Here is a 23,979-nt window from a genome sequence, read left to right as displayed (position 1 = left end):
GCAATATTGACTGGGGAGATAGAGGTTTTGAAAGGATTATTTTCCTTAGTCCTGTGAAATAACTGAGGCGGGAGGTCTCTTTCCATAGTGTGAGGTTGCAACCTGACTGCTGCTCTGTGCAAAGCTGTGACCTTGAGCTGCGCAATCTGACTGCTTTGATAAGCACCTCGCAGTTCTGGCTCTGTTGTAAAGCTGAGACACGCAGCTTTCATCAGCTCTGTAAGGGGCCTAGAGGCCTCTCACAGGGTCCCTGGCCAAGCACATTATAAATGAGCTGGTTAAATTTTTCCTGCGAACGTGTCCTCTAATGTATCTCTGGAACTTTGTGATGTGGCTCAGCCCATCCCGTGTAATGTCAATGATGCAGACAGATACCAGGCCCTGACTCTGGTCTTTATCCAGAGCAGTCATGCATGGCTAATGCAAAAAGAAAAAAAATGCTTGATATGTTTTCATGACAGAGCATGGAAACGTTCTTTTGCTTTAAACCCTGCAAGAAAGGGAAGTAAACTTGATCTCTGGTCCTTGCCTAGAGCCCTTAGGTTTCTTTCTGTAGCTGTCAAGTGAGACAAAGCCAGTAAAAACATATCCTGTTGGAGCCATTGCTCACCCCACTCCAGCTGCAACTGTCTGTTCAGCTCTACCAGATGAAATTTCTCTGCTGGAGCAGGGACTACAGAACCGTGTGGTTTTTATGAGGAACTGTTTCAAATCTCCTGTGCTACCCATCTCCCCAGGTGAAATATTTAGCAGAATAGCAAGGGAAAAGAGCAGTCCAGGGGAGGTGTGAAAACACCAGCAGCAGCGGCTGCTGAAGACGTCACTGTTTGTTCATAGAGCCCGGCGTGGTGTTTTCTTAATTTCCTGTTTGAAGCACAGACACAACTGTGGTGCTGATTAGTTACCAGATAAAGATTGCTTCTAATGGTGGCGGTGTAGCTAAGAAGCACTGCGAGAATTAGGGTGACTGTACTGTTTGTACAGGGCCTGGTTCTTCTTTAGGGTGACCATGAATCGCACCCCTCAGCGGGGGCCATGTCCTTCTTGAAAGCCTCCAGCGAGCACCCTCTTGTGAGACTGGGCCCGTGGCAGCTCTCATTTCCCAAACAGACCTCTGTCTGGGACCGGGACTCTCTTGCCCTGGATTCTCACTAAATACAAACAGGAAGATGTGAAGATAGCCGAGGCCTGCTTCTGGCAGTTCCCACGCAGAAGAAAAGTCATTCTGGAACTGACGGGTAATTCCAGCTCTCGCCGTTAGCTCCACACCACAGACATCTTTCCATTATCAGCGGCTTGTTCCATACATCTGCTGTGTAGATATCTGCTCGTAGCATTTCCTTCTCACTGAGATGTCTGTATATTCCTTTTTATTCCGTACCGTGATAGTTTGGTATGTACTTTCCTGCAAGCACTCTCTACTGCTGTAACTGCAGTACGTTTTCCCCGTCAGGGCCAGGCGTTTGGCTCCCTGAAACCCCTGCCAATTCCACTCCTCGGCTCAAGTGACTTGTCACCCATTTCTCACAGAGACCCTCAGTATCCTACACCTCCATGCATGTCCCTGGTACTTGTATTTATCTTTGCCTGATTAGGGCTCATCTGCTGCAGAGTTTCTGCAGATGTTTCTTTATTTAAACCATACTTTACGAAGGGAAGGAAAGGAGACACGCAGAGGAAGGAGGTGTGTTGCATAGTATCACATTTATTCTGAAGTGGCTCTGATGCCAGGAAAATGTGCACGTTGCTTGTAATTTTTCTCATTTGTTCTTCCCTCTGACTCCCCCCTCAGAAAAACACCAACAGGAATTCCTTGCTTCCTTACTTACTAATTAAATCTCTCTGCCTACAATAAACCAAGAAGGTCTATCAATGAGGCAGTATGTGGTCAAACGCTGGTTGGAACTGCTCAGCAGGAAATTTGGTAGGAAAATACGACTTCAGCAGCTTAGCAGGCTTTATTTTTAGGGCGCGTGAGCTTGTTTAACTCGCAGATGCGAACTGCCAGATTTCTATTGTTGTCAGATGGCTCACATCCCACCAGGCTGAGTCAAACTGGTGACTCACCGCAAGGAGGAATCGTTTGGCAATAGGCTGTGATTTTCTTCCCTCCTCCAGTCGAAGATGTGTGATAGATAAAAACTTCTTTTGGAAAGAGTTTCCAAGCCTGCTGTGGTTAAACATCCCTGTTCATAATCAAAAAGCAATGGGACTGCAAAAGTTGTTTGAGAAGCACCTGACGTGTTGAGGTTTGGTGCTCTTGTGGGTGGACGTGGGCTGCCTCAGCTCATGCTCAGGGCTGGCCAGGTGCAAGCCAAGCCCCGAAGGGAAACAAGGGGGCTGTGTTTGCTTGGCGCTGATCCCTGGCCAGCAGCCCCTGCCGAGAGCTGGGATTTATTGGGCCTGGAGCACAGTGCTGTACTGAGGCTGGGACGCGGCTTTCAGGTGGGAGCTGGCTGGCATCCAGCCAGCCTGGCAAGTGGATGTAAATCCGAAGACTTGAGTCTGTACGTTGTTTGGGGAAACTCAAGTTCTAGCTTCAGAGCGCAGACTCTCTTCTCTTCTCCCCGAGCCCTGCTCCTCCCAGATCCTTATCGTCCTCTATAGTACAAACGACTCCAAGAAATCACTAAATTCATTGAGATATGTAAGCGTAGGATTACCCTGAACTTCTTAACGTGCTCACTTCTTGCCTTTCTGCCTTTGAGGCTCTTTAAAACCTTGTGTGCAATCAGATACTGGCTTGGATACGTGGAGAGCAGCTTTCAGGCCATTGTCCACAGGGATGAAAAACCCTTAGGATGCTCCTGGTTGGTCTTGCTGTGTGCTCCAAAGCAGCAGGAGTCCTGGGTTGGTCAGTCTGTGTGTACCAAGCTGGAAGGCAGCGAGCCGGACAGGCTTTAAACCATAAAGGGTGTTTCTGTGGGCTCACAGTACTTTGCAAAGGTCTCGCCAATTCACTTGGAAGTTACTGATGGGGAACGAGCATTAGAGCATTTTTTTTTCCTGTTGTCCCAGTCACCAAGAGGCATTTGGACCTAATGACTTGTCACCTTGCCTAGTGGGCACGTTGTCCGGAGCCCCGGTCTCCCTGCATGTGAGCTTCCTCTGGGTTACAGTGCAGAGGGCATTGCTGCCTGGCAGCTGTTCAAGTGCTGAGGAGCTGGAATTCTGTCAATGTTGGATTGCACTCGAGCATGCTCCTTAAAATGGGGAACAAGACTTCCTAATGCACCACTAGGTGTTCTGTAGGCCTTGTCATTGGGAAGAAAACCTTAGCAAAAGGTACAATTAAAAATCAGTCTGCCTACCACAGCATGGCATTTCCGCTTGTCACAGGCTTATGTTGGTTCAACTTTCACTGACTTAGGTACTGAGGGCTCTGTTATGAGTTCATAGCTTGGTGACTGAGGTTAAATGAGGTTTTTTGCTTGTTTAACTTTTAAGGAAATTTGCTTATTGTGAGTCTTACTGTAGCGTGTCCTCAAGCCCATCACTGAAGTGTTAGATCACAGAGCCTGAGGCTGTGGTGTTGGACAAGTCCATGTATGATTTAATAACCCTAAATGGGCTGTCCAGTCCTGCACTTTTTCTGTCTGGCTCAAGGCCATGGCAGTCTGTCGCACACAAGGACTCCTCAAGAACTCTGCAATTGTCCTCACAGCCCAACAGTGATTATCCAGCTCCTTTTTTCCTCTTTGGCCTTGTAACTGATCTGTATGCTCAAACTGTCCTGCTGCGTCTAACAGGGATAAGGTGATAGCTGTCCCTCCTCAGCTGCAAGCTTGCCCATAACTTTAAAGCCTGCATTTAATGGTAATGCTTATTTCTTTTCCAAGGACATGCTGCTATATCAGCAAAATGTACTTTGATACAGGAGCTGGTGTGCAAACCCAAACAGGTTAAGATAACCATGTAGAAATGGAGTATGAGTCAAGCTCTGGAAGCAAGGGAGGTGACTGCTTGCTGGGGGATGTATGCAGCAGCTATGTTATGCAGTGGGAATCGTGAGCGATGGGTTCGTTTCTGTTGGGAACTGTGAAATAGTGTTTCAATCACCCTTGATGATTATGAGCTGTGTTCCAGGTATGTTGTCTTTGCACTGACCTCTGAGGGTGAGACTGGCTTTGGTCATCACCCCTTGTGTTTGAAGGGGGAGTTATTTTAGATTATATACTTGGGAATTTAAGCAACTGCTGCATGACAGTGACACGTCTCATGTACCTCCCACATTCTCACTTCTATCTGGGGTCCCTGGCTGCAATGCTGGTTTCTGATGGAGAGATAATGTACGGGAACAAGGTAGGTATCGGAACTGCCAAAGGTCAACCACTCTATGGCTGTACCAGCAGAGCAACAAACAGCTCTTACCGATGGTCCCCTTTCTGTTGGGTGGGATGGTTCCATCACACAGGCACGTCCTCTTCCATACACACAAGTGGGAGCGGGATTTAGGAGCCCCTTCCTTTTTTTGTTCTTCCTCCCTACAGATAAATATTCCTGTGAGCAATGCTGAGAGCAGATACAATTCAAATGATCAGTCTGCAATGGAAAAACTTTAGGTTAGTGGATGAATTCTAAGTTGTTTTTTGTCCCTTGATCTGTGGCTTCTGAGCTGTGCACGTGCTAAGTGACTGCAGCTACCCTGTGTAATGGGGCACCAGAAATCGCCTTCTCCAGATCTTACTGCAAAAAGAACACGTAGCAGGATGTGTTTGTTGGACCTGAGGCTGAAGCTTGTCCTTTAATAAATAAGAACTGTTTTTCCGCACAAATCTGAAAATGAATCATGGTTTCCTCAAACTACCTTCTTTATGGGCTGCAGAGTAAAGTAGTTATGTGCATGGCTTTAGACTATTTTTAAGTTATTTTGCTTACTTGATATTGTCTCATATGCAGGAAATCTTGTTTCTCTACTGATAGCTCTGCAGTTGCATGAGTGGATCTCAATTCTGTTGTCACTTCAAGCCTAATATGAAGGGCACTGATGATGCTGTTTTTGCCAGAAAATATTCTCATGCTCAGATGCCTTTACTGCCTTACCTGGAGCAGCGTGGTCAGCATCTGAGCTGACTAAATCATGCCATATGCCTACACAAGATTTTTTTTTGGTCTTTTTTCTGTGATGTGCCTTTTTTGCACAGGCCTCTAATGTACAGTTACAGAGCAGGCTAGAGTTTGTAATAAGACAGGATTTATTATTAGAATATAAGTTGACTTTTTTACTTGTGTGAGCTATGTGACAGTTGTGGAGTCATGGGATGGCTCCCAATCTCATTCTACATCTGTGCCATAGGAAGCAAGGTCCCTGGATTAGCAAATGAAACAATACCTCTGCCTGTCAGCTCCTCAGTCAGAGATGTTCAGTCTTGCACTGCAGACACCTTGGGTAGGATCTCAATACTCAATTTGCCAAGATCACTTTTCTGCCAGTTCACTTGCAGGGACAGCACAGCCTGATGCTAGCTTTGGAAGTGGCACAGCCCAGTGGGCAGAAGACATTCCGGATTAGTTTTATTCTCTCCGTGTGAGGATACAAGCTTTGTGCCAGGGTTGAGCTTGAAGTTAATGCAAGAGCCAAAATGCCAGCTCTAGAGATGGATGCTTTCCTTTTCCCTTAGAGAAGACGTCTGCCCTCATTTTCCTTTTGGGCTCAGTGTGCTGTTCCAGTAACCTGCTCGCCAGCAAACTCCTCCCATGGAGGAGGAATAGAGAATGGGAGGGTGAGAGAGGGACTACAGACGTCCTTGCCAAAAGGAGGACAGCTGCAGGAGACACAAGCAGAAGGGGATTTTGGCAGCCCAGGCTCTGACTTTGCTGTCCCATGCTGGTGAAGGGAGATGGGATGTCAGGGAAGCAAACTTATTAAAAATCAGTTCTTTGACAACTGTTCTGGCCTCATTTGTCAGTTGTGGTTTTAGGAGGCTGACTTCCAGAAGTGCCACAGTGAATGAGTTTGCAGTCATGCCATGCTTCCTTCAGGGACAACTGAGGTGGTGATGCACTGCCTCAGATGCAGCTGGGGTGGGGTGTATAACAAAGGAACAACCAGTCTCCCGTGCTTGTGGCTTCCAGGATATTGCGTGATGGATGTAGCCAGCATTTCTCAAGAGCTCTACAGAAAACATTCAATTTAAATATTATTCCAGTTAATGTGTATTTATAGAACTCAAGAATAAATGAGCATACTCACACATGCTGTTTTCCCGGAAAAAACTTTCCTTTTTCATTATGCGCGCACACACACGTGCACACACATGGATTTATAAAAGAGCAAGCAGCGCAAGACATGCGCGTTGTTAATTTCTGTACAATATTTACATTGGTTAAAATCCCACAGGCAGAGAACAGCTAGTGTAGGGTTTTCTTAGGTACTTGACAGCTAACTATTTTGGAAAAACGTGCCTTCAGTGATCCTAAAGAGAAAACTACCCGACTCCTTTCTTGCCCTGGTGTTTTAGGTGTGTTCATGAGTCCTGTTGTTTTTGCATGGAAGAGATGAAATCTAAGAACTGAAAGAACAGCCAGCACTGTTAAATATTATTTTTAAGTGAAGTGACATTTTCCATAGAAAAACAGGAATAGCACTGTTTTTCTTTCTTTGCTGTGAAATGGGGGTAAAATCACCGCACTAAGTGATGGGCTGCCTGTCTGTTCTGTCCTGCCGTTCCCCCACCCCAGACAGCTCCATGGGTGCAGCAGCCCCTCACCCTGCAGCAAGCACAGCAAGGGGCAGAACCAGCCCATACCAATGTACGTGGGTATCGACAGGACAAATGAAAAATTCCAGCAGCTGGAATCAGTATCTGGAGAAGAGGATCTGTAATATCTGTGGGAAGTAAGAAATGTGCTTTGTGTGGATCTTTCTCGCTTTCAAGGCTGTCTGAGCACATCATCTTGAATCTACCACAAGTCTTGTTTTGAAAATTCAGCACCTCTGTGGCACAGCACCTTGTGGTGGTTTGAGCTGCTCGCGCCCAGACAGAATTCTCGGGTAAGCTTGAGGTCACTCTCGGAGTTAAAATACCTCTCTTCATGCATTAGATGGGGGAGAAACAGGGTTTGGACTTTTAGCCTTGTGAACAATAACTGTGCCTCTTAAATTAATGCTAGGCCACATAATCTGCTTACTGCAACAAGGACTGTTATGTTGATGCCCTCACCTCACACCCAAAGAACCCCTTGCAGTCAGTATTTTTGGAAGCAGTGGGGATTTGGGGTTATGCTGTGCTAGGGGTTACGCTCGCTCTGCAGGCGCGGCGGCACCCAGCCTGGCTCTGGTGTCCCACCCAGCGGAGCAGCACGGGGCGGCTCTGTGGGACGGCTGCCCCCGTGCTGCTCTGGCCTGTTTTGCTTGGACTTGTCAGCCTGGGTCGATGGCAGTTTGAGCATCTCCGCAGTGTGCTGTGGAAACAGCCTCAGCTGCTGCAGGCATGGCCCAGTTCCTCCCTGTTACCACGCGCCTCCTGTTTTCTTTCTCCAGACGGAGCCCTGTGTAAATGCTCCTTCACAAGGACTGTTGTTGTCTGGTGCTGTTCTGAGGCAGCATTTCCAAGACAGTCATTTCCTGCCTGTTTTACAGCAAATCCACCTACTGGGAGGGATACGAAGTGGTGCTGAGGAGTTGTGTAGGGACACCAGCCTTCAAAAAGATAATTGGAGATGCTGCAAAAGTTCATCAGCGTGATCAGTCCCCCTTTCCTTTACCTACTGTTTGTCAGAGGGAAGACCTCTCTGGTGTATACAGCATGTTTCCTCTGGATAAAGGGCAGAGCAGGGCTGGGTCTCCCTGTCACCCCTGCAGCACCACAGGGAGGCCTTCCAAAAAGCATCCTGGGGGTGTTCTTAGAGGCTGAATCCACACAGCAGGTCTGTAGTGGATGAGATTGTGGGGAACAGCTTTGCTCTCTGAGGAGCAGTTGTGTACTAGCATGTGCAGCACAGGGGCTGTTCATTGTCACTTGTGCAAGGACCAGGGCACAACTGTACATGACTTGTGCTGCTTCCTTGCCCTTGTGCTTCATGGATTGCAGCCTGGGTAACTTGCACTGGTTCTGCAAAGATGGGGAAGACTTATGCTGTCACACAAACACTTGGTGCCTTTCATCTGATGCAGAGCCTGCTGTGTTACCAAAAAATCCTCCTGTGAGAGGAGGGACATTCGTGGTAGCTGTTGTTCACGGCTGTGCTTCCTCACGTCTTGACACCTACCATGGGAACTCGGACTGGCACAGCACCTTGCACAGCTGTGCATATGCAGAGTTTGGGCAGAGGCTGTGTTTCAGAGCTCTGGCGTGCCAGCAGGGAAAGCGCTGTGAAGCAGAGTGGTGAGCTTACACTGAGTGAATCGTGTAAGGAGGGATGGGGAATAGGAAAAGTGAGCTGGCTGGGAGCGATGAACCCCCTGATTAATAGTGTATGTTTAGCATCTGAGAGCACTGCCATATCCCGTCTCCTAGCTTCAGCTAGATAAAGGCATTAGCTTCTAATTTGATTTTTGCTTCTAAACTCCTAGTTCTGCTGCGTGCTGTTTGCTGACAATAGCCCTTTGTTAGGCAGAAGGAGCTCTGCTGTGTGTTGGCCAGAAAAACTGTGAATCCACTTATTTACCACCATCATTCCTCCCAGCCTGGCTTTACCAGCATCTGAAAAATTACTTTTCCTCTTTCTGAATGCATAATTGGTTATTTATACACAAACCGTAGAGCGTTTGCTCGGTATACCTGACCTAGAAAAAAGATTAGTCAAGAGCTATCCTACCAGATGTGAGTGTCAGTCAACATATGATCTCCATATAACTTATAAGGTATTAAATTACAAAATAATGAATCTTTTCAGTTAGCATTCTGGCACATGATGATAGTATTACATTTTATGTGAGAATATCGACCGCAGCTCTTGCCCCATAAAACTGCAAACAGAAACTTGTAAGCATTGGCACTAGTTTCACTTAGAAAAAGACAACCATTATGCTCAGATTACAGTCAAGCTATGTATGTACAGCCTGGAGGTTGTCCAGTCACACACAGTTCTTTCCCCCTCTCTTTTAACATTTCCTTAAGAAGGCTAGACAGTGGTTTCTACGTTAGATGTTTTTTTCCCCTGGCTTTAGCAAGAGGAAGGTCTGCAAAGCACAGAGCAGGTCTTCCAGGATCGTTGCAGACGAGATGTTTGCTGTCAGCTCCGGCTGCCTTGCTCAGCCCAGAGTGACCAGGTGAGAACAGCCTCATTCCATGAAGCTCCTAACCCCCATATGATGTGGAGATGCTGGCTTCCTGCTCCTTTTTTTGCGAGTGGAAAGAAGCAGCCTTAAAATAAAGCTTACATGTAGACGGTTAAAGGTTGCATATTGTGAGCAAGCTATCCTGTCAACAAGTTTCCAGTCTCTGTAAAACTGAAGAAAGAAGGCTTCTTGCACTGTATGCAACAGCATGTACTCGTGCTATATATTTTTCTTACCAACAGGCTGAACTTAATCTTCAGTACTGTAACCTTGGCTTTTTGTGTGTTCTTTCCATTTTTTTTCCTTACCTCTCCCATCCCTGTGAATAGAGCACTCACCCAATGCTATTTTTAAGTACCCATCAATGGCAGGGCAGTGGGGCTGGGTGCCCCATCCCTCTCGCCCAGCTTGGGATGTCTCCCAGCCCTTGGAAGGCAGAGCAGTGCATGGAAAACCCTGCCTCTCGCCTTGCTCTGCGTTTTGATCTGAAGTTATGGAAACAGCTTCTCTGAAATGTATACATCTTATGGCAAGTGTTGAAACGGGCTCATCAGCCAAAGGAAATACAGAACTTTAAAAGTTTAAAATAGTTCAGGCCTGTATGGGAAGGAAAGGGGCATGGCACGGACTTTCACTTAGTGTATGGTTAAATGACTGCTGAATTACAGGGCCATGCTGGTGGACTCAGAGAGGAAGGAACATCGGGAGGAGGCAGATGAGAGAGCAAAGCTAGTTAACATCAGATGTTGGGGTCTAGTGTTGTCAGTGTAAGGAGACGTGCAGAGGTGTTCAGCAAATATTGATGCTTCTGAAAACACAGCTCACTGCTTTGAGGTAAACTTTTCCCAGCTGCTGACAAATTTATTGTAATTAATTTATTGTACCTGTGCCATTGTCCTGCCACATCTGTTTTATTCCACCAATGGGTGTGAATGATCTTGGCTTTTCACCTTTTCTGCTCTAAAGTGATGTCTAAGTTTGATATGCAGTTTGATAAGCTCCTAAGCAAGTCTTGTGTGCAAGTTTCTAGTGAACATGAACTCAAAGCTGAGGTGGAATAGTTTGGTTGCTGTGGTATTCTGCACATAATGAGTTAATCAGATACTTTTCTGCAGTAAGAGCCAACAGCCAGGGGCTGTAGATAAGTGGTAGCCATTTAGGGGTTAAATAGTGACCTCTAGGGTTTGTTTTAGGCTTGGTAAGCTAGTTTGGGAAGGCTTTTTTAATTCAAAGTGGATGTATTAATAAATACTGCCTTTAAAGCATAACGTTTTCCTTTGCAGCTGAATTCTTTTCACACTTCAAAACTGATTGCTTTAAGAATCATGCTTGTGTAGCTCAGTATCTCATGAGACTTGATCTGAGGGAAGTAAGATAAGTGGCTGGGTGGAAAACATCTGTTCAATTAATATTTTCTGTCCTTTTTGGCAATATAGCCCTAGAAGTAGTATTATGCTGTACTGTGGAAAATGTAGATTACTGATCTAACAAGTAATAACTTCATCCTTTTTCATGTTTACTTGGTTTCCTCATTTATGTGTCTTACATTTAAGAATCAGTTGGCCTATTAAGGTCAGTAAAGCTTGAAATGCAAAACAACAGCTGGAGAAATGAACCATGTAGTAAAATGCAACAACATACAGGTAGTTAACTTTCCACATTTGTATAATTTATATCTATAAGAGGAAATGCAGGCTATGCAATAAATTAATTGCAAAACAAGAAAACATTGCTGCAACTAGGAAAAGAGTGTGACTAACTTGTTTTTACTTACTATTCTCTTGGGGTTATTTTGAGACCTAGTTTAATTAGTTGATTGTGTAGCAAAAAAAAAAAAAAAAAAAGGCAAACCAGCAAGCAATCACTTATGAGATCTTCTGTTAATTGGATGTGCTGACACCAATTTTCTGTGTCCAAACATGCTTTTTTGTTAGGTCAGTACTCCAAGGTTCTTCAGCCCTTCAGCTGTATGCAATTTCCATATAAGAGACTTGGGCTGGCAGGAACTCTGGGGCTTCAGGCCCTTTCCTTCAGCTGACTTTATGGGCTAAGTCCCATAATCTCCTGGGATGTAAAAACCCAGGTGCAACAGAGCAGTAATGTGCTCTTGAATTTTCCCTGGAGATGTCGTTTAAAATAAATTACAAGACATGTTAATCTTACAAAAATGAAACTTATTTCAAAGCTGCATCATTTTTACTTTTTTATATCAAGTAACTGATCTGCCTACTTTCAAAACAGTTTAGATTCCAAACCTTTCCATACAATAAACTTAATATGCCTGTACCTAGTAAAGCCAGGATCTATATACTCTTGTAGTGAAATAAGGAAAAGCCAAAAGCTTTTATTATGCCTTTTTAAGCAAACATACATATTGTGTGAAGTTATTGAGTTAACATATGATGATGCATTTCCAGAAGGCATGGAATATTGACAGATCTCTAAGAAAAAAATATTTTTTTTCCCAGCTGGTCCTATGTTAACCACTAGGGGAAAAATTGCCAAATGTTGGCATATTAGGTTAAAGAATCTGTTCTGTTCCTTTCTTAGCTGGTGCATTTGTCAGCCATCCATGCTCTCTGAAGAGGTCCACCAGGATTTCTATGTAATGCTTGCCTGTCACATCTGGTGGGGCAATCCTGGTATAACAATTTGTCTACCTGTGTAGTTATCCCCAAGTAGCTTTTCTTCATTAACGCCATGCAAGAACCCATATGCTCTGAAAGAACTAGTTCACACATGGTGTTAATCAAAAAGTAATGGGGGATAACTCCATGTGTAAACATGGCACTAGAAATGTGATTCAGATGTTGGATCTCCCCCATTTGTAATAGCTTGGTCACTTATTTCATCCTGTGGTGCTGGTAGCGCAGTCTTTGTGAGAGGGGTCTCAGTCTTGAAAAGAGAATCCATTTTTATCTGGGTCTTTATGTTGAAAGATTTCTGGAAGGATTCCGATGTGAAGTAATAGATGAATGGGTCAAAGCAGCAGTTCATTGTTGCAATGCACAACGTGATTGGGTACATTGTCCTTGCAAACCTCTCCAAGGAGCAATTTGCTATCGCTTGGGACCGCACAAGGGCATACAAGAAGAGTATGGAATTGTAAGGCACAAAGCACACGACGAAAATGGCCACATGCACAATGATCATTTTCAATACTTTCTCTTTGTTTGTCCCGATCTGAGACAAGGTGGCAGGTTTCCGGAGGGTCCTGAGAACTAAAGAAGAGCATGTAAGGTTAAGTAGCAAAGGAATTATGAATCCTACCACTTCAATAAATATAGTAATCTTAGACAAATAGGTTTTCCAGATACGTTTGGAAAAACCTTCAAAACAGGTTGTGCTGGAGTTGGAGATGTTGGTTGTGGAAAACAATGAAGCAGAAATTCCACCGCTGAGGACCAATATCCAAACACCAGCACAGACGATGGCTGAATTTCTTCTGGTCCTTATGGTACGAGATCGGAATGGATAGACGATAGCGAGGAAACGGTCAACGCTGATACAAGTGAGAAACAGCATGCTACCGTAGATGTTGGTGAGAAATGCTGTACCAGAAATCTTGCACAGGCTATCTCCAAAAGGCCAATGCCTGTTGAAATTGTAAAAGATCTTAAAAGGCAAAGTGAACACAAAGAGCAGATCTGAAACTGCCAGGTTTGTCATGAAAATGGCCGTTTCGCTTCGCATTTTCATCCGACAGCAGAAAACAAAGAGGGAGGCACAGTTGGTAATTAAACCAAGGATGAAGACCACACTGTACACAGCTCCATACAGGTTGTACTTGAAGGAATCATCTGTCAAACAGGTATGATTGTTGCTGTGGTTTCCCATGCCAAGTTTGTGATGTGCTTCCAAAGAACTTCAAAGTCTACTTCAGTGCCATCCATAAAACAAGGCAGGGATCTCTCTTCTTCCTGAAGAAATGCATTCCAGGAAGGTTGCTTGACACCCTGCTACCAAGTCTTCATTGCAAGTCCTTTCATCCTGCAGAAGAGAGAAATAAAGCCGTCAGTTTTGCAACCTCCTATCATATAAAGTGTCTGTGTGAGAGTGAACGTGCTCTTTCCTTTCCACATGAATGGGTGTGCAAACAAGACCAGTAATTAATTTACCAACTACTCTTTGTAAGTTCTACCATCGCTGGGATTTTTCAAAGTTGAACACAGCAGTGAACACGTGGCTTTTTCCCTTCCTTCCCCCTTTGCTGTCTTGTCCTCTGATTGGAAGGAGAGTGGTAGCTAATTCCAACTTTTCCATTTGGAAAGGTTTTTCTTTAAAATTTGAGATGGAATTGGCCCAGTGTGCTTAGAAAGAAATTAATTCACAGACCCATGATATTGCCCAGGTGTAGAATTGATAATGAGTTGAATTAGAGAATGAGTTGAAAGTTTTCATGTTTGTTTTGAAATGTGCAGGAATTAAACTTCTATAAATTTACAACTTAATGAAAAAGCAGTAAAACCTTACATTGACAGATCACAATTGTCTTTTTTCTACTTGAAAATAGGAACATCCTTGTGTTTTTCAAAGTGAAACATATATTTAATAAGTGTCTTTTAAAAATACTTTCCAAACTTATGCTTGCCACTTTGAAAAATTTGTGTTTTTACCGTTTTCACAGAAACTAAGTCTATTGTTTACTGAAGGGATGGTTTTCAGATGTAAACTTATTTGCAAAACCAACTCACTAAGTTGCACTGACAGTTTTCTTTTCTCCTTTGTGAAGTTTCAGAACTTGAAATTTGTGAAAATTCATGACTGTGCTCTTGTAAGACTTTGTCCCAATTCAGTAAGCTTTAGAGAAGCATATTGAAATAAGTGCTTTATGAACCGTCCTCATGTTCTCATATCAGCCTGTGAGCAGATGCAAAGGGAAGGTCTCACTGACTGGGTTTGTGAGCCAGAAGGTTGGTGTGGCGGTGGTACATCTTGGAGCTGTGCAGCAAAGTAGGGCAGAGAACTTTGCCTCGTTAAACAAAGAAAACCAAACACAAAACAGAGTTTGTAATCCTTTTGTAGTTTGTCATCTAAGGAACATCTTAGTAACTACAACTGCAGAGTAATTTAGAGATGAAACCACTGAGAAGAGTAGGATCTGTTCCAGAAAGTGATTGTCTGACACCACGGTTACAACAGCAAACACAAAATTGAATGTGTTTGTGTTAGAGGTTGAAATGGCAACATGTAAACAAACAAACTGGGGGAGAAAGCACAGAATCAAGACAATTTAAGATGCAAACTGATCAAAATCATGTTTTCCTATGGAAAAAACTCATGCTGACAATTATTCTTACACACTGTGAGAGAGCTGGTAAAATGTCAAGTGCTGAGGAAGTCGCAGCAGCCACAACTTTGCTTGGTGTAAGGTTCTGCTCGCCTCTGGGAACACCCAGGCAGCAGCAGGCTCATTGCGTGTGCCCCTGAAGCCAGCGCTGTCACCAAGAGTGTTCTCTGCCCATCAGAGATCAGCTGGGCTTGAAGCAGAACAGGAAGGGAGGATCCCCAGATCTCACTTGTCAGATGATGCTTGATTAGCTTTAATTTTTTTTTGATGTTCAAAAAGATGTCTTGATGCTATTACATGTATCCTGCGGGGAGGTTTCTTGTCCTCTACAGGCTGGGGTCCTATCAGGTCTGGGGCATCAAAGCAGTGCTTTGAGCTGGTTTGCTGTCCTGGCTAGATCTGCTGTGCATGAATCAACTACCACAGATGACTTTGGCACAAGCTCTTAACCCAACTTAGCAAATTCCTCCCTCATTTTACTTGTGTTTTGCTCTGTGTGTTTGTGATAACGATATCCTGCATTAGCAAATAATCAAATCAGAAGTAGATGTGCCCTTATCTGATTGCTGCTGATTGTGTGGCAATGGCAAATGAGATAAAAGGCCAGATTCTCTAGAGCAGCTGTGGGCAGATGCTTCATTATGCATTGTAGAAGCCTGGGGGTGGACAGTGTAGGAACAGGCTGTGAAGGGGAGCAAAATGTTCCTTAGACCTCTTTGGGCTTTTTCACTCATCTCAGTGTTTCCCACAATAATCATGGGAGGTAGATGGAAACCCCACTTCCCAATCTGTACACGTAGCTCAGGGTTTCAGTTATTCCTCAAAGCAAGGCCTGACACAGCAGGTTTAAAAGACTTTGAAATTCCTACCTTTACTACTTGACGTACATAGGTCTTGCCAGCAGCCTGACCCAGGTGCTTGTTACACAGGAGGGAAGGTGCTTGATTATTGGATTCTTTCCTGCTCAGTATCGGACAATTGCAGGGGCCAACACCAGTTTTTCTAATGAAAAAGTCTGAGAGCTGCCTGCCAGCAGTTGTCTAGCTAAGTTACAGTCTTGAAAATGCAAGCCTGTGTGGTTTACCTGTCTAACACAGAGGTGTGTAAACAGGATGACAAGCTGCTTTCAAACTGAGCCGTGTGCTTTAAATTCTGCAGCATCAGCCTGCAGATTTAGTTTGCTGGATCTAAGACTCCCTTTCCTTCCTTTCACTAAGGATGAAAGCAGCAGGATGCTCTTCATGTATATCACGTTCACCGCTGTTGCTTTGCTGGGAAAAAACCAACAACCTGGCAATGCTCTTTTAAAATGTTAGGTCTCTCTAATCTTGCGAGATACAGGCTTTATAGGACCTGAAGCCAAAAACCGACAGATCAAAAGGTGGGAATGCTGTTCCTGGGCTGTTTTCAGTAGGTTTTGTCCTGAAATCTCTCTAGGTTATGGCAGCACTTGTGTTTTGACAGACTCAGACCCTGACCTTGTAATAAGTATTTTCCCTGGGCCCAGCACGTGCTTTAAGCCTTGGCTCAACAAGAACCCCTTTCATTAGGGGGTTTTCACTTCCCTGTTACCCAGGAGGTACAACAACTGTATGATGTATAACTTGCACCCGCCAGTGAGACTAGCGTGTGAGGGTTTTACTCCTGCAAACTATCTTGTCTTCAGTATCTTGGTATTTATTTCTCTCCTTCATTCCCCTTTAATAATACAGAAGGCTCCAAAAAGCTCTTGTTGTTGTTGGGGCTTTTTTTTTTTTTTTTTTTTTTGCCTGTTTGTTTGTTTTGAAGACATTTGTTTAGATAATTCTGCATAAAGCTGTAGGACTTGGATTCTTCCAGACAGTTATAAGCCCTATAGGGTAAGGTGAGATGTACTGTAATTGTTCAAATATAGATTTTATAGATAGAAACATCTGTTTTCTAGCTGTAAAAGTGAACATTTTTGATAATTCTATGGCACTGCTAGTGAGCAATTATAACCAAAATGATCATGTGTAAAGGCTTACAGATACTCATTTGAAAGCCACACAATGTGAAATCAAAGAAAGCAAAGCAACGATGGGGATGCAGCAATGCAGCCTCACACTGAGCCCAAACTGCTTTGCTACTCCTGCAATCTGTGTGACCACAACGCGATTTCAGCTCACCAAGTGTCTCTTTTCAGGAAGAGCTTTGTTAGGTATTTTTGGTTGCAAGGAGAACTCTGACAACATTAACCAGAAGCAATTTTAAGAACAAATCTCCAGTTTGGGGGGGGAATCTGGCTGCTGGCTTTTCCCTCTCTGAGGCTGACAGGGCAGTTGCTGTCGCAGTGGCTCCGTTCTCCTGGTGACCCATGGCAGGGGCTCATGGCAAGCTCAGGGACAGCCGGTGCTGACGGACCTGCTGCTGCAGGGAAGGGGTGCCTGCAGCACCAACTGATTTTTTCATGGGACACCAAGTCTGGGTTTGGCTGTTAAACTGACTGCTTCGAGCTCTCCATCTCCACAGGTACCTCCTGCAGTCTTAGGGTAACCTTGTGCCTGCGTTTCCTCCCAGCAGGGTGGGAGCAGAAGGAGTTACGCGATGGGAAGCGAAGCAGCTGTCTGGAAACAAAGCACTGCTGACTGTCCGAAGGGAAGGGACTGTACAAGTGCTTTAATCCCTTTCATTTACTAATCCGAAGTGATGTAGCTGAGAACAGTAGGAAAGAAGCTGACCGAAGTGTGACTTTGAAGTCCAGCAAGGTTTCTGTAGCTTCAAAGGGCCATTCTTCCTTGTGTTTTATCAGAGGGAATGCGTAGCGCTGTGCTGGGCAGGAGGGGATGGTTTCTGGCGATTAGCATAAAAGGCAGCAGAAAGACTCTTATTCATGACTTTGACACTTATTGTGGCAGGGCCTTCAATGCCAGCGGTACCTCGATTCCCCAGTATTTGCTACCAGTGAAATGACATCTCTCACACCTGCTGGGAAGGTGAACCCACAAGTTACGCGTGGTTGTTTCAGTCCAGGCTTTCAGGTTTCACCAGCACCTTCTTTCAGGTTTCGCCAGCACCTTTCCCCACTGTCTTGGGCAGAGGAAGAACAAACTGGCACAACTGTGCCAGCCCCTCCTGCCCTCCTGCCACTGCCGCGGTGGCTCTGGCTCTCCAGGAGCCTCGATGACCCCCTTCTCCTGCCTGGAAGCCAGGATGTGAATTGTAGCAGGGCCCTGGTTTCGTTCCTCTCAAAGTTGGAGGTGGGAAGTGGAAACCTGAGCCTATCGGACCCACGGTGCCTTTTTTTGTTGTTGTTAATTGGTCAGCACTGCTGTTGTCTCCTAACTGTCCTTTGAGACCCACAAAGCATTTCCTGCTCATGGTGACTTCTCTGTGCTGTATCTGTTTTGTATTGAGCTAATTAAAATGTTTCCTTCTGAAGAGAATAGTGAACTGACTTACCCCATGTTCAGACACTGATCCTCAGGGCATGACTCTCTTTTTGTTTTCACTGAGAATGTCTCTCTCCATTTACATCACCCCCTTAACCCTTGCAGTGCTTTGGCCTGAACATCCACGACTGCCTTCAGAAGGCCTGGCCCGCAGCCCAGAAACCATGGAAATCACCCCAAACTTCCCAGCAGACTGCGTTATCTTATTCCTGTAAGGGGGGCGCTTTTGCTTGCGAAGGAACCATCAGTCTGATGATGGAGGACTGCAGGAATTCTGCTCTTCTCACTCCCGAGTTTCTTTCTAAAGGGAGATCACATTATAAGAGTATTGCTAGATTCAACAGAGAACGTGGTAACAAGATTTAGATGCAAGGAAACAAAATGATTAATTGAGGAAAAGCACCATTGCACCATTTGGCCCAATTCTTGAAGATTTACAGGTTGTTTTCACTCAGGAGTAGAAACTGGTGATGGAGGTAGCTGTGCCTTTGATGTAGCCCTGTTTATTTACAAAGCATGTTTAAGAAAAAAAAATAAGAGAGTCCTGTTTCCCTGAACCGCTTGGGAATCCAACAACAGAACTCGGTTTATTTGCTTACGCTTCCAAAACTCTTCCAGTCAGCATTCTGCCCAAAAAGCTTCCTTTCTTTGCCTTCTCTGACACAATTTCCAGTGGTTCCTTGGTGATTGCTTGGCCTTTGGGCTCCTTGTTGCCTTTACCCGGCTCCTCGCGAGGCGCCTGCAGGCGCATGAAGCCCTCCTTTCACCCGAGCATCGCTCCTGCGGCCGTGGTTCCTTTTCAGTCCCTTTGCTGAAGCAGAAGAGCTGAACTTTCACCTCTGTTTATCCAAAAATTATAGGCTTTTTTTTTCTTTGCATATATTAGCATCAACAAGCTTCCATCCAGCTGCCAGCGGCGCAGCACAGATGCCTGTTTCAGCTTTTGCAAGCTAAACCTCAGCACAGGCGAGGACAGCTGGTTTCCTTGTGGGTCCGCATCCGTGGAAATTAGCAGGACAGAAGGCAACCTGTATTTTGCTCCAGCACTCAGGACCTTGAAGGATCTGTGCCCTGCATTCATTTACTGTCTGGAGCAGATAAAACAGGGCTTTGTTCTCTCTAAGTGCTTTATTCTGGGTGCAAAGGGGAAGGTCTGAGTGCTCCCTTCTGACAGGAGTGTGGACTGGGTGGATGTGGGCAGCTGTAGTCTCATCTGGCCTTGGGAGCGCTGCAGATGTGCCGTCCCACAGCGTACCACCCTCACCACCCCTCTGGGGAAAACATCAGGGCCTTGAAAAATATCCACTGATGAATAACGGGAGCACGCGTGGGGAAGCACAGTGTGCAGCTACGCTGTTCTGTAAGAGCTACAGGGTGACGCGTTGCAGCAGGGTGTTAGAATAAACATAAAGCGACTCCACAATGCAAAACCACCAAATCTCAGCCAGCAAGGGCAGTTCCTGAAGCTGCTTAGAAATCTTTTTTTAGGGGAGAATATTTTGGCATGACATAAGGCACACTGCTTTCACTGGGGAATATAATTTCTCTTTCCCATGTAAAAGCAAGTTTCTGTGGCAGAGGGTGGTACGTTATCTGTGGGTTCAAAAATGGAAATAGGAATAATATTTGATAAAAAAAGAGCTTCATTTGTGGCCATCTATTTATGGGCATGTAATAGGGACTTAAAATATTGTGACAGTGATATACAGAGAAAGCAATCTGCCACGTTGTTAGCATGCATGTTTGTCTCAGGACTTAGGGACCAGTGAATGCCCCTCATTTTCACTTGCCAAGGTAAAGAGACTGTGTTTTCTACAAAACCAAGCCAAACTGTTACAAATGGTTCAGAAAACTTTCCTTGCAGCTAGGGTCAGCTCAGGCTCCTTTGGCTCCTATGCCCTGTGCATCTTTATCCCCTCTTATGGGACTGAGCTCAGAAGATGATGCTTTAGAGGAGAGCTTGCAGAGCCACTGTCTGTCTTGGGGAATAAATTGCTCCTCTTTTCAAGGAGAGAATTTGCCTTTTGTGAAAGGCAGCAAGCTCCCCTTCCCTGAGACTAAATCAGGGAGGAGGAGGTGCAGCGTGTGAAGGGGCAGAGGCCCTGCACACACACTTGACGTGGAAAGACCTACTGAGGAACGGATGCGAGCTCTGGGAGCCATCCTCACCCATCCAGCCCATGGAAGGGGTGGCTCACCAGCATCTCATTTGTGACCGTGGGCCATCAGACGGGGGCCAGCACATCATCCATGCACGCCTGGGCAGCAACAGCCAGACACCAGTAAACAGAGGCCCTGCCACCACGACTTTAGCCAGAGTTTGCTGCAGCCTGCCCAGATGCATCACAGACATCGGCACAGGTAGATGTGGCCCTGGAGAGACCAAGCAGACTCTAGTTTATTGATTCAGGAAATCTTACGTGGTTAATAAAATATCAATAGCAGTTTGAGGTTATCTTACACGTAGGCATTTACCACTCCTGATGCTCCCGAAGGCATGGCAGGCCACCACTGCCCGGGTGAGCGGGTCACAGGGCAGAGGAGCTCTGGCACCCCATTGTGGGGCACCCGGGCAGCACCCAGCAGGGCCGTGAGCTGTGTCTGCTGCAAGTGGCCGTGTCCCAAGTGCTAAAGCGGTGCCACAGGAACAGAGTCCTTGGCTGGGACTTCCCAAATGGCTGGTACCGTGCTCCTCAGGGAGCAATCTCCTCTCGCTCTGTTCCCGTGCCAAGCACAGAAGTTACCTACCTTCCTATCCTGCTCCCTTTCCCCAGGATCTGGCTGAAGGTTTGGGTAAAATTGCCTTAATTCCTCCTCTTGTGCTCCAGCCATGAGGTCACAGGCTGGAGGAGGGCAACCATCTTACGGCTGGGGGTGCGTCCTCTCTCCGGTGCGGGCTGCAGAGCTCAGGCGCAGCTAATGTTACCGCTGCTGTCCCTCAGAAAACTGGAAGGTGCAGTTTTTCACATTTTCTGTCTCATTGCAATACTCTGCAATGAAAGCGAGCGGGTAATCACGTTCAGGCATTGGTTCCATTTGGCTCCCTGTGTACAAGCTCGGCTCCTCACTCCAGATTTTATCAACTGACCCAGCCCCAGCCAAGCAGGAGTCTCATTTTTAGTCTCAGAGGATTAAAGTGAAATGCACGCTCAGCTTCCCCCACCCTTCCTCCCTCCCATGTTTTTCAGGACCTTCTTTCAAAATGAATAGGCTTTGAACCCCCTGAAGTAGCAAGGTTAGCTTCCTGCCTGTTTTATTTTGGCTTTCAGAATGCTAGAAAGGGAAAGAAGACGAAAAAGTGCTATGAGGGGGGAATATCCTTATCACCGACCTGTGAACTTTGCACTTCCCATCATCTTGGTTTTACTATTCTGTTCATACAGGGGAGCAGTGCTAAATCTCACAATTGTCTCCTCTCAAAGAAAGATCAAGGACAGCTGTTAAAAATAAATAGAATTTTCTTGCAAAATTTCAGTGGTACATTTATACTGTATTAAGTCTTATTTCTTCCAAATGGCTGCATCTTCAAATTGTTTTAAGCATGTTGTTCATCGTTCATTTTACTTCTGACAGCATTAGCTTTATCTGCTTAGAGCTCTATAGGATTTTTTTTCCAGAGGAATTTTGCTACTGAGATTAAAAGGAGTGCATTCTGGCCATAAATGGAAGTCAAAAAGATAAGCAAAATGCTACACTTTTGCAGTACAAAAAATGCAACATTTCCTAATTTTAATACAGCCTATAGAAACCAGATCTCACAGTACATGAAGCTGAAAGCATGTATCATTGTAAAATCATTACGTTAATGCCACATTTATTTATATAGAACCCTTTCTAAAGTTCCTATTAAAGTGTTTTTACAACACTGACTTCAAGTACAAAAAAAAAGCCCTCAGCCAGGCATATTTTTCACAAATCTGCATCAAACAACAGGGATGGAAAAGTCCTTAACGTGTCATCTGCAGCAACACAATGAGAACTATGATGTGAATTATGACGATTTCCACAGCAACAGCTGGGACAAGCAGCTTATCCAGTAACTACTTTCCGAAAAGTTGGGGAGATCATCTTTTTTTCCCTTTAAACAGAAACATTCACCTCCTCCATCCAAATCACAGCACAGCTCAAGTAAGGGGAATGAGATCTGCCTGCACAGAAAAAACACTGCTAATCTCCATTGAAATGCACAACCCGAGCCCAGCCGGCTAGATTTATACCCCAGCTTTGTCTGAGCTGGCAGCTTTTAGAAAACGCTAAAATCATTTTTTTTGCAGGGTTGACATGAAATCTTGGAGGCTTTTCTGCTGCGTTAGCGAAGAAGCAGGCACTTACCGGGGCAGAGCGGCCGGGGCTGAGATCACGCCCGTGGCACCGAGCCGCTCGGCGGATTTCGGACCGATTCCCCCCTGACAGCCCCCATTTGTCCTTTTCTCCTGCGCGGAGCCAACGCCGAGCTAGTCCCACGCGGAAGATCAGCGTGCTCTCGCTCCTAAAAGTTTGCCGTTCATCTTTAAAACGCAAAGCTCCCGGCAGCTCTCTCCGTTCCTTTGTTCGGAGAGGGAACAAAACTGCTGAAGGCTGCAGCCATCGTGTCTTGGGAAACGGGACGCAAGAATGGGCCCAATGTCTGTGCAGGGGCTGTGGGCAGGGGGAACCCTTGGGGGTCTCTGTAGGAAACGCTTTCCATTGGGCAGGGATGCATTATTGGAGCCAGAGCCCGCCCCGCGCCTGGCCCTGTGCTGGGTCCCTCTGGCTGGGCTCTCTCCCTCGCTGAGCATCGCCCAGCTCCCAGCGAGGGTGAACGGCTCGGGGGCAGCTGGCGACGGGAGCACCGAGGCTGGGGTGACAGCACCCGGACACAGCCTTCAGGAGTGCCCACGGAGGGCAAAAGCTCTACAAAGCTCGGGTTTTCCTTTGCATGGCTGTCGTTGTTTGTCCTTCCAGTTAAAAATAAAAGTGAGGAGGGGGTGGGAGACAGGAGGCGCTGGGTAGCACCAGGGAGCTGCAAAGCAAAGCCTTGTGTACAAATAGAACAGCTTTCCAAAGCTGTTTAGAAAGATTTTTTTTTTGCTTGCTTTTTGTTTGGGAAAACTTCTCAAAGGGGTTGCCTAGAGCTGCCTGGACTCTTTCTCCCCAGCAGTTTGCTCCAAAAGCCGCGGGATCCTGCTGGAAAACCTGTGGGCTCTCAAAAAAAATGTAGGGGCATAACTCTAAGCACTGCCTTCTGCAGGGAAGCACTGCTGCTCTTGCCTGTGCAGCCTGCCCTGAGAGCTGCTGCTGCCTTTGGGTGAATCTGCCCTCCAGCAGAGCCCCTAGCTGCAAGCTGTGTTTTTATCTTACCTTTCATATCAGCCCTCCAGCTAGGACAGAGGATCTTCAGGCAGCGGGGAGGAGAAATGCAGCAGCCGGCTTATTTGTCTCAGCCTGCTTACGCCGTGCGGCAGCCAGTGCCCTTTTATTTCTTTTTCAGCCCTCTGCAGTTCCATAGGTTTGAAATCCTGAGTGTGCTTTCAAAGCCCAGCCTCCCACCTAATGTGTCTCGCTCGCATTGTGCTCGGCTGTCCTCCGCTCCTCTTGGCTGTTCCCACAGGCAGCCAAGGCCAGTAAACAACTCATTGTGAAGCTGGAACTAATGTTATTCCTTGGGCTGGTGGCTGATGCAGCGGTCTCTGTCTCGCTTCTGCAGCACGCCCAGCTGCCACCGGCTTTTATCCAGTCGATTCAAATAACTTCCTGAATATCTCATGTAACAGCCTCGCTCCAGTCTGCAAAACCTCATCCTCTGAGGGCTCGCAGTTTACATCGACTGTAAAACGCAAGCGTGGATTTAAATTGAAAACGCTGAAGGTGCAGATGTTTCCTATTCCTGCTGGTCAAAGGGCCGTTTTTTCCCTTTTTCAGCTGGCACGTAAAGATGAGACAATCTGGGTAAATTGTAAAGGGACGGCCATCGCCACACGTCACGGGTGCACAAGTGCAGGGGTGAATATAGGGGCTGGAGAGGGCTCAAGATACAAAACCCACCGGCGTGAGCAGTCGGTTCGTGCGCTGTGGCT

General features: G+C 45.9%; 1 protein-coding gene across 5 annotated transcripts; it reads right to left on the bottom strand.

The window, feature by feature from the left end:
• Window positions 1–10,870: 10,870 nt before the first annotated feature.
• On the bottom strand, window positions 10,871–23,728 carry LPAR4 (lysophosphatidic acid receptor 4). 5 transcript variants are annotated; one of them, XM_035325693.1, is made up of 4 exons: window positions 23,264–23,728; window positions 22,256–22,468; window positions 20,672–20,913; window positions 10,871–13,213 (listed from the first exon to the last, which is right to left on the bottom strand). In XM_035325693.1, the coding sequence occupies exon 4, from the start codon at window positions 13,058–13,060 to the stop codon at window positions 12,014–12,016; it is 1,047 nt and encodes a 348-aa protein (XP_035181584.1). In that variant the 5' UTR covers window positions 13,061–13,213; window positions 20,672–20,913; window positions 22,256–22,468; window positions 23,264–23,728; the 3' UTR covers window positions 10,871–12,013. The 5 variants fall into 5 exon arrangements, with proteins under 5 accessions (XP_035181584.1, XP_035181582.1, XP_035181583.1 ...); XM_035325691.1 differs by lacking the exon at window positions 22,256–22,468; XM_035325692.1 differs by lacking the exon at window positions 23,264–23,728 and having other exon boundaries at window positions 22,256–23,162.
• Between the last annotated feature and the right edge of the window lie 251 nt (window positions 23,729–23,979).

Source organism: Oxyura jamaicensis, chromosome 4, assembly GCF_011077185.1.
Source record: "Oxyura jamaicensis isolate SHBP4307 breed ruddy duck chromosome 4, BPBGC_Ojam_1.0, whole genome shotgun sequence".
Taxonomy (NCBI): Eukaryota; Metazoa; Chordata; class Aves; order Anseriformes; family Anatidae; genus Oxyura; species Oxyura jamaicensis.
This window is presented reverse-complemented; position numbering and strand designations above follow the sequence as displayed.

Excerpts from the sequence above, each read along its gene's own strand:
- LPAR4 (XM_035325693.1), bottom strand. The coding sequence starts at position 13,060 with ATGGGAAACCACAGCAACAATCATACCTGTTTGACAGATGATTCCTTC.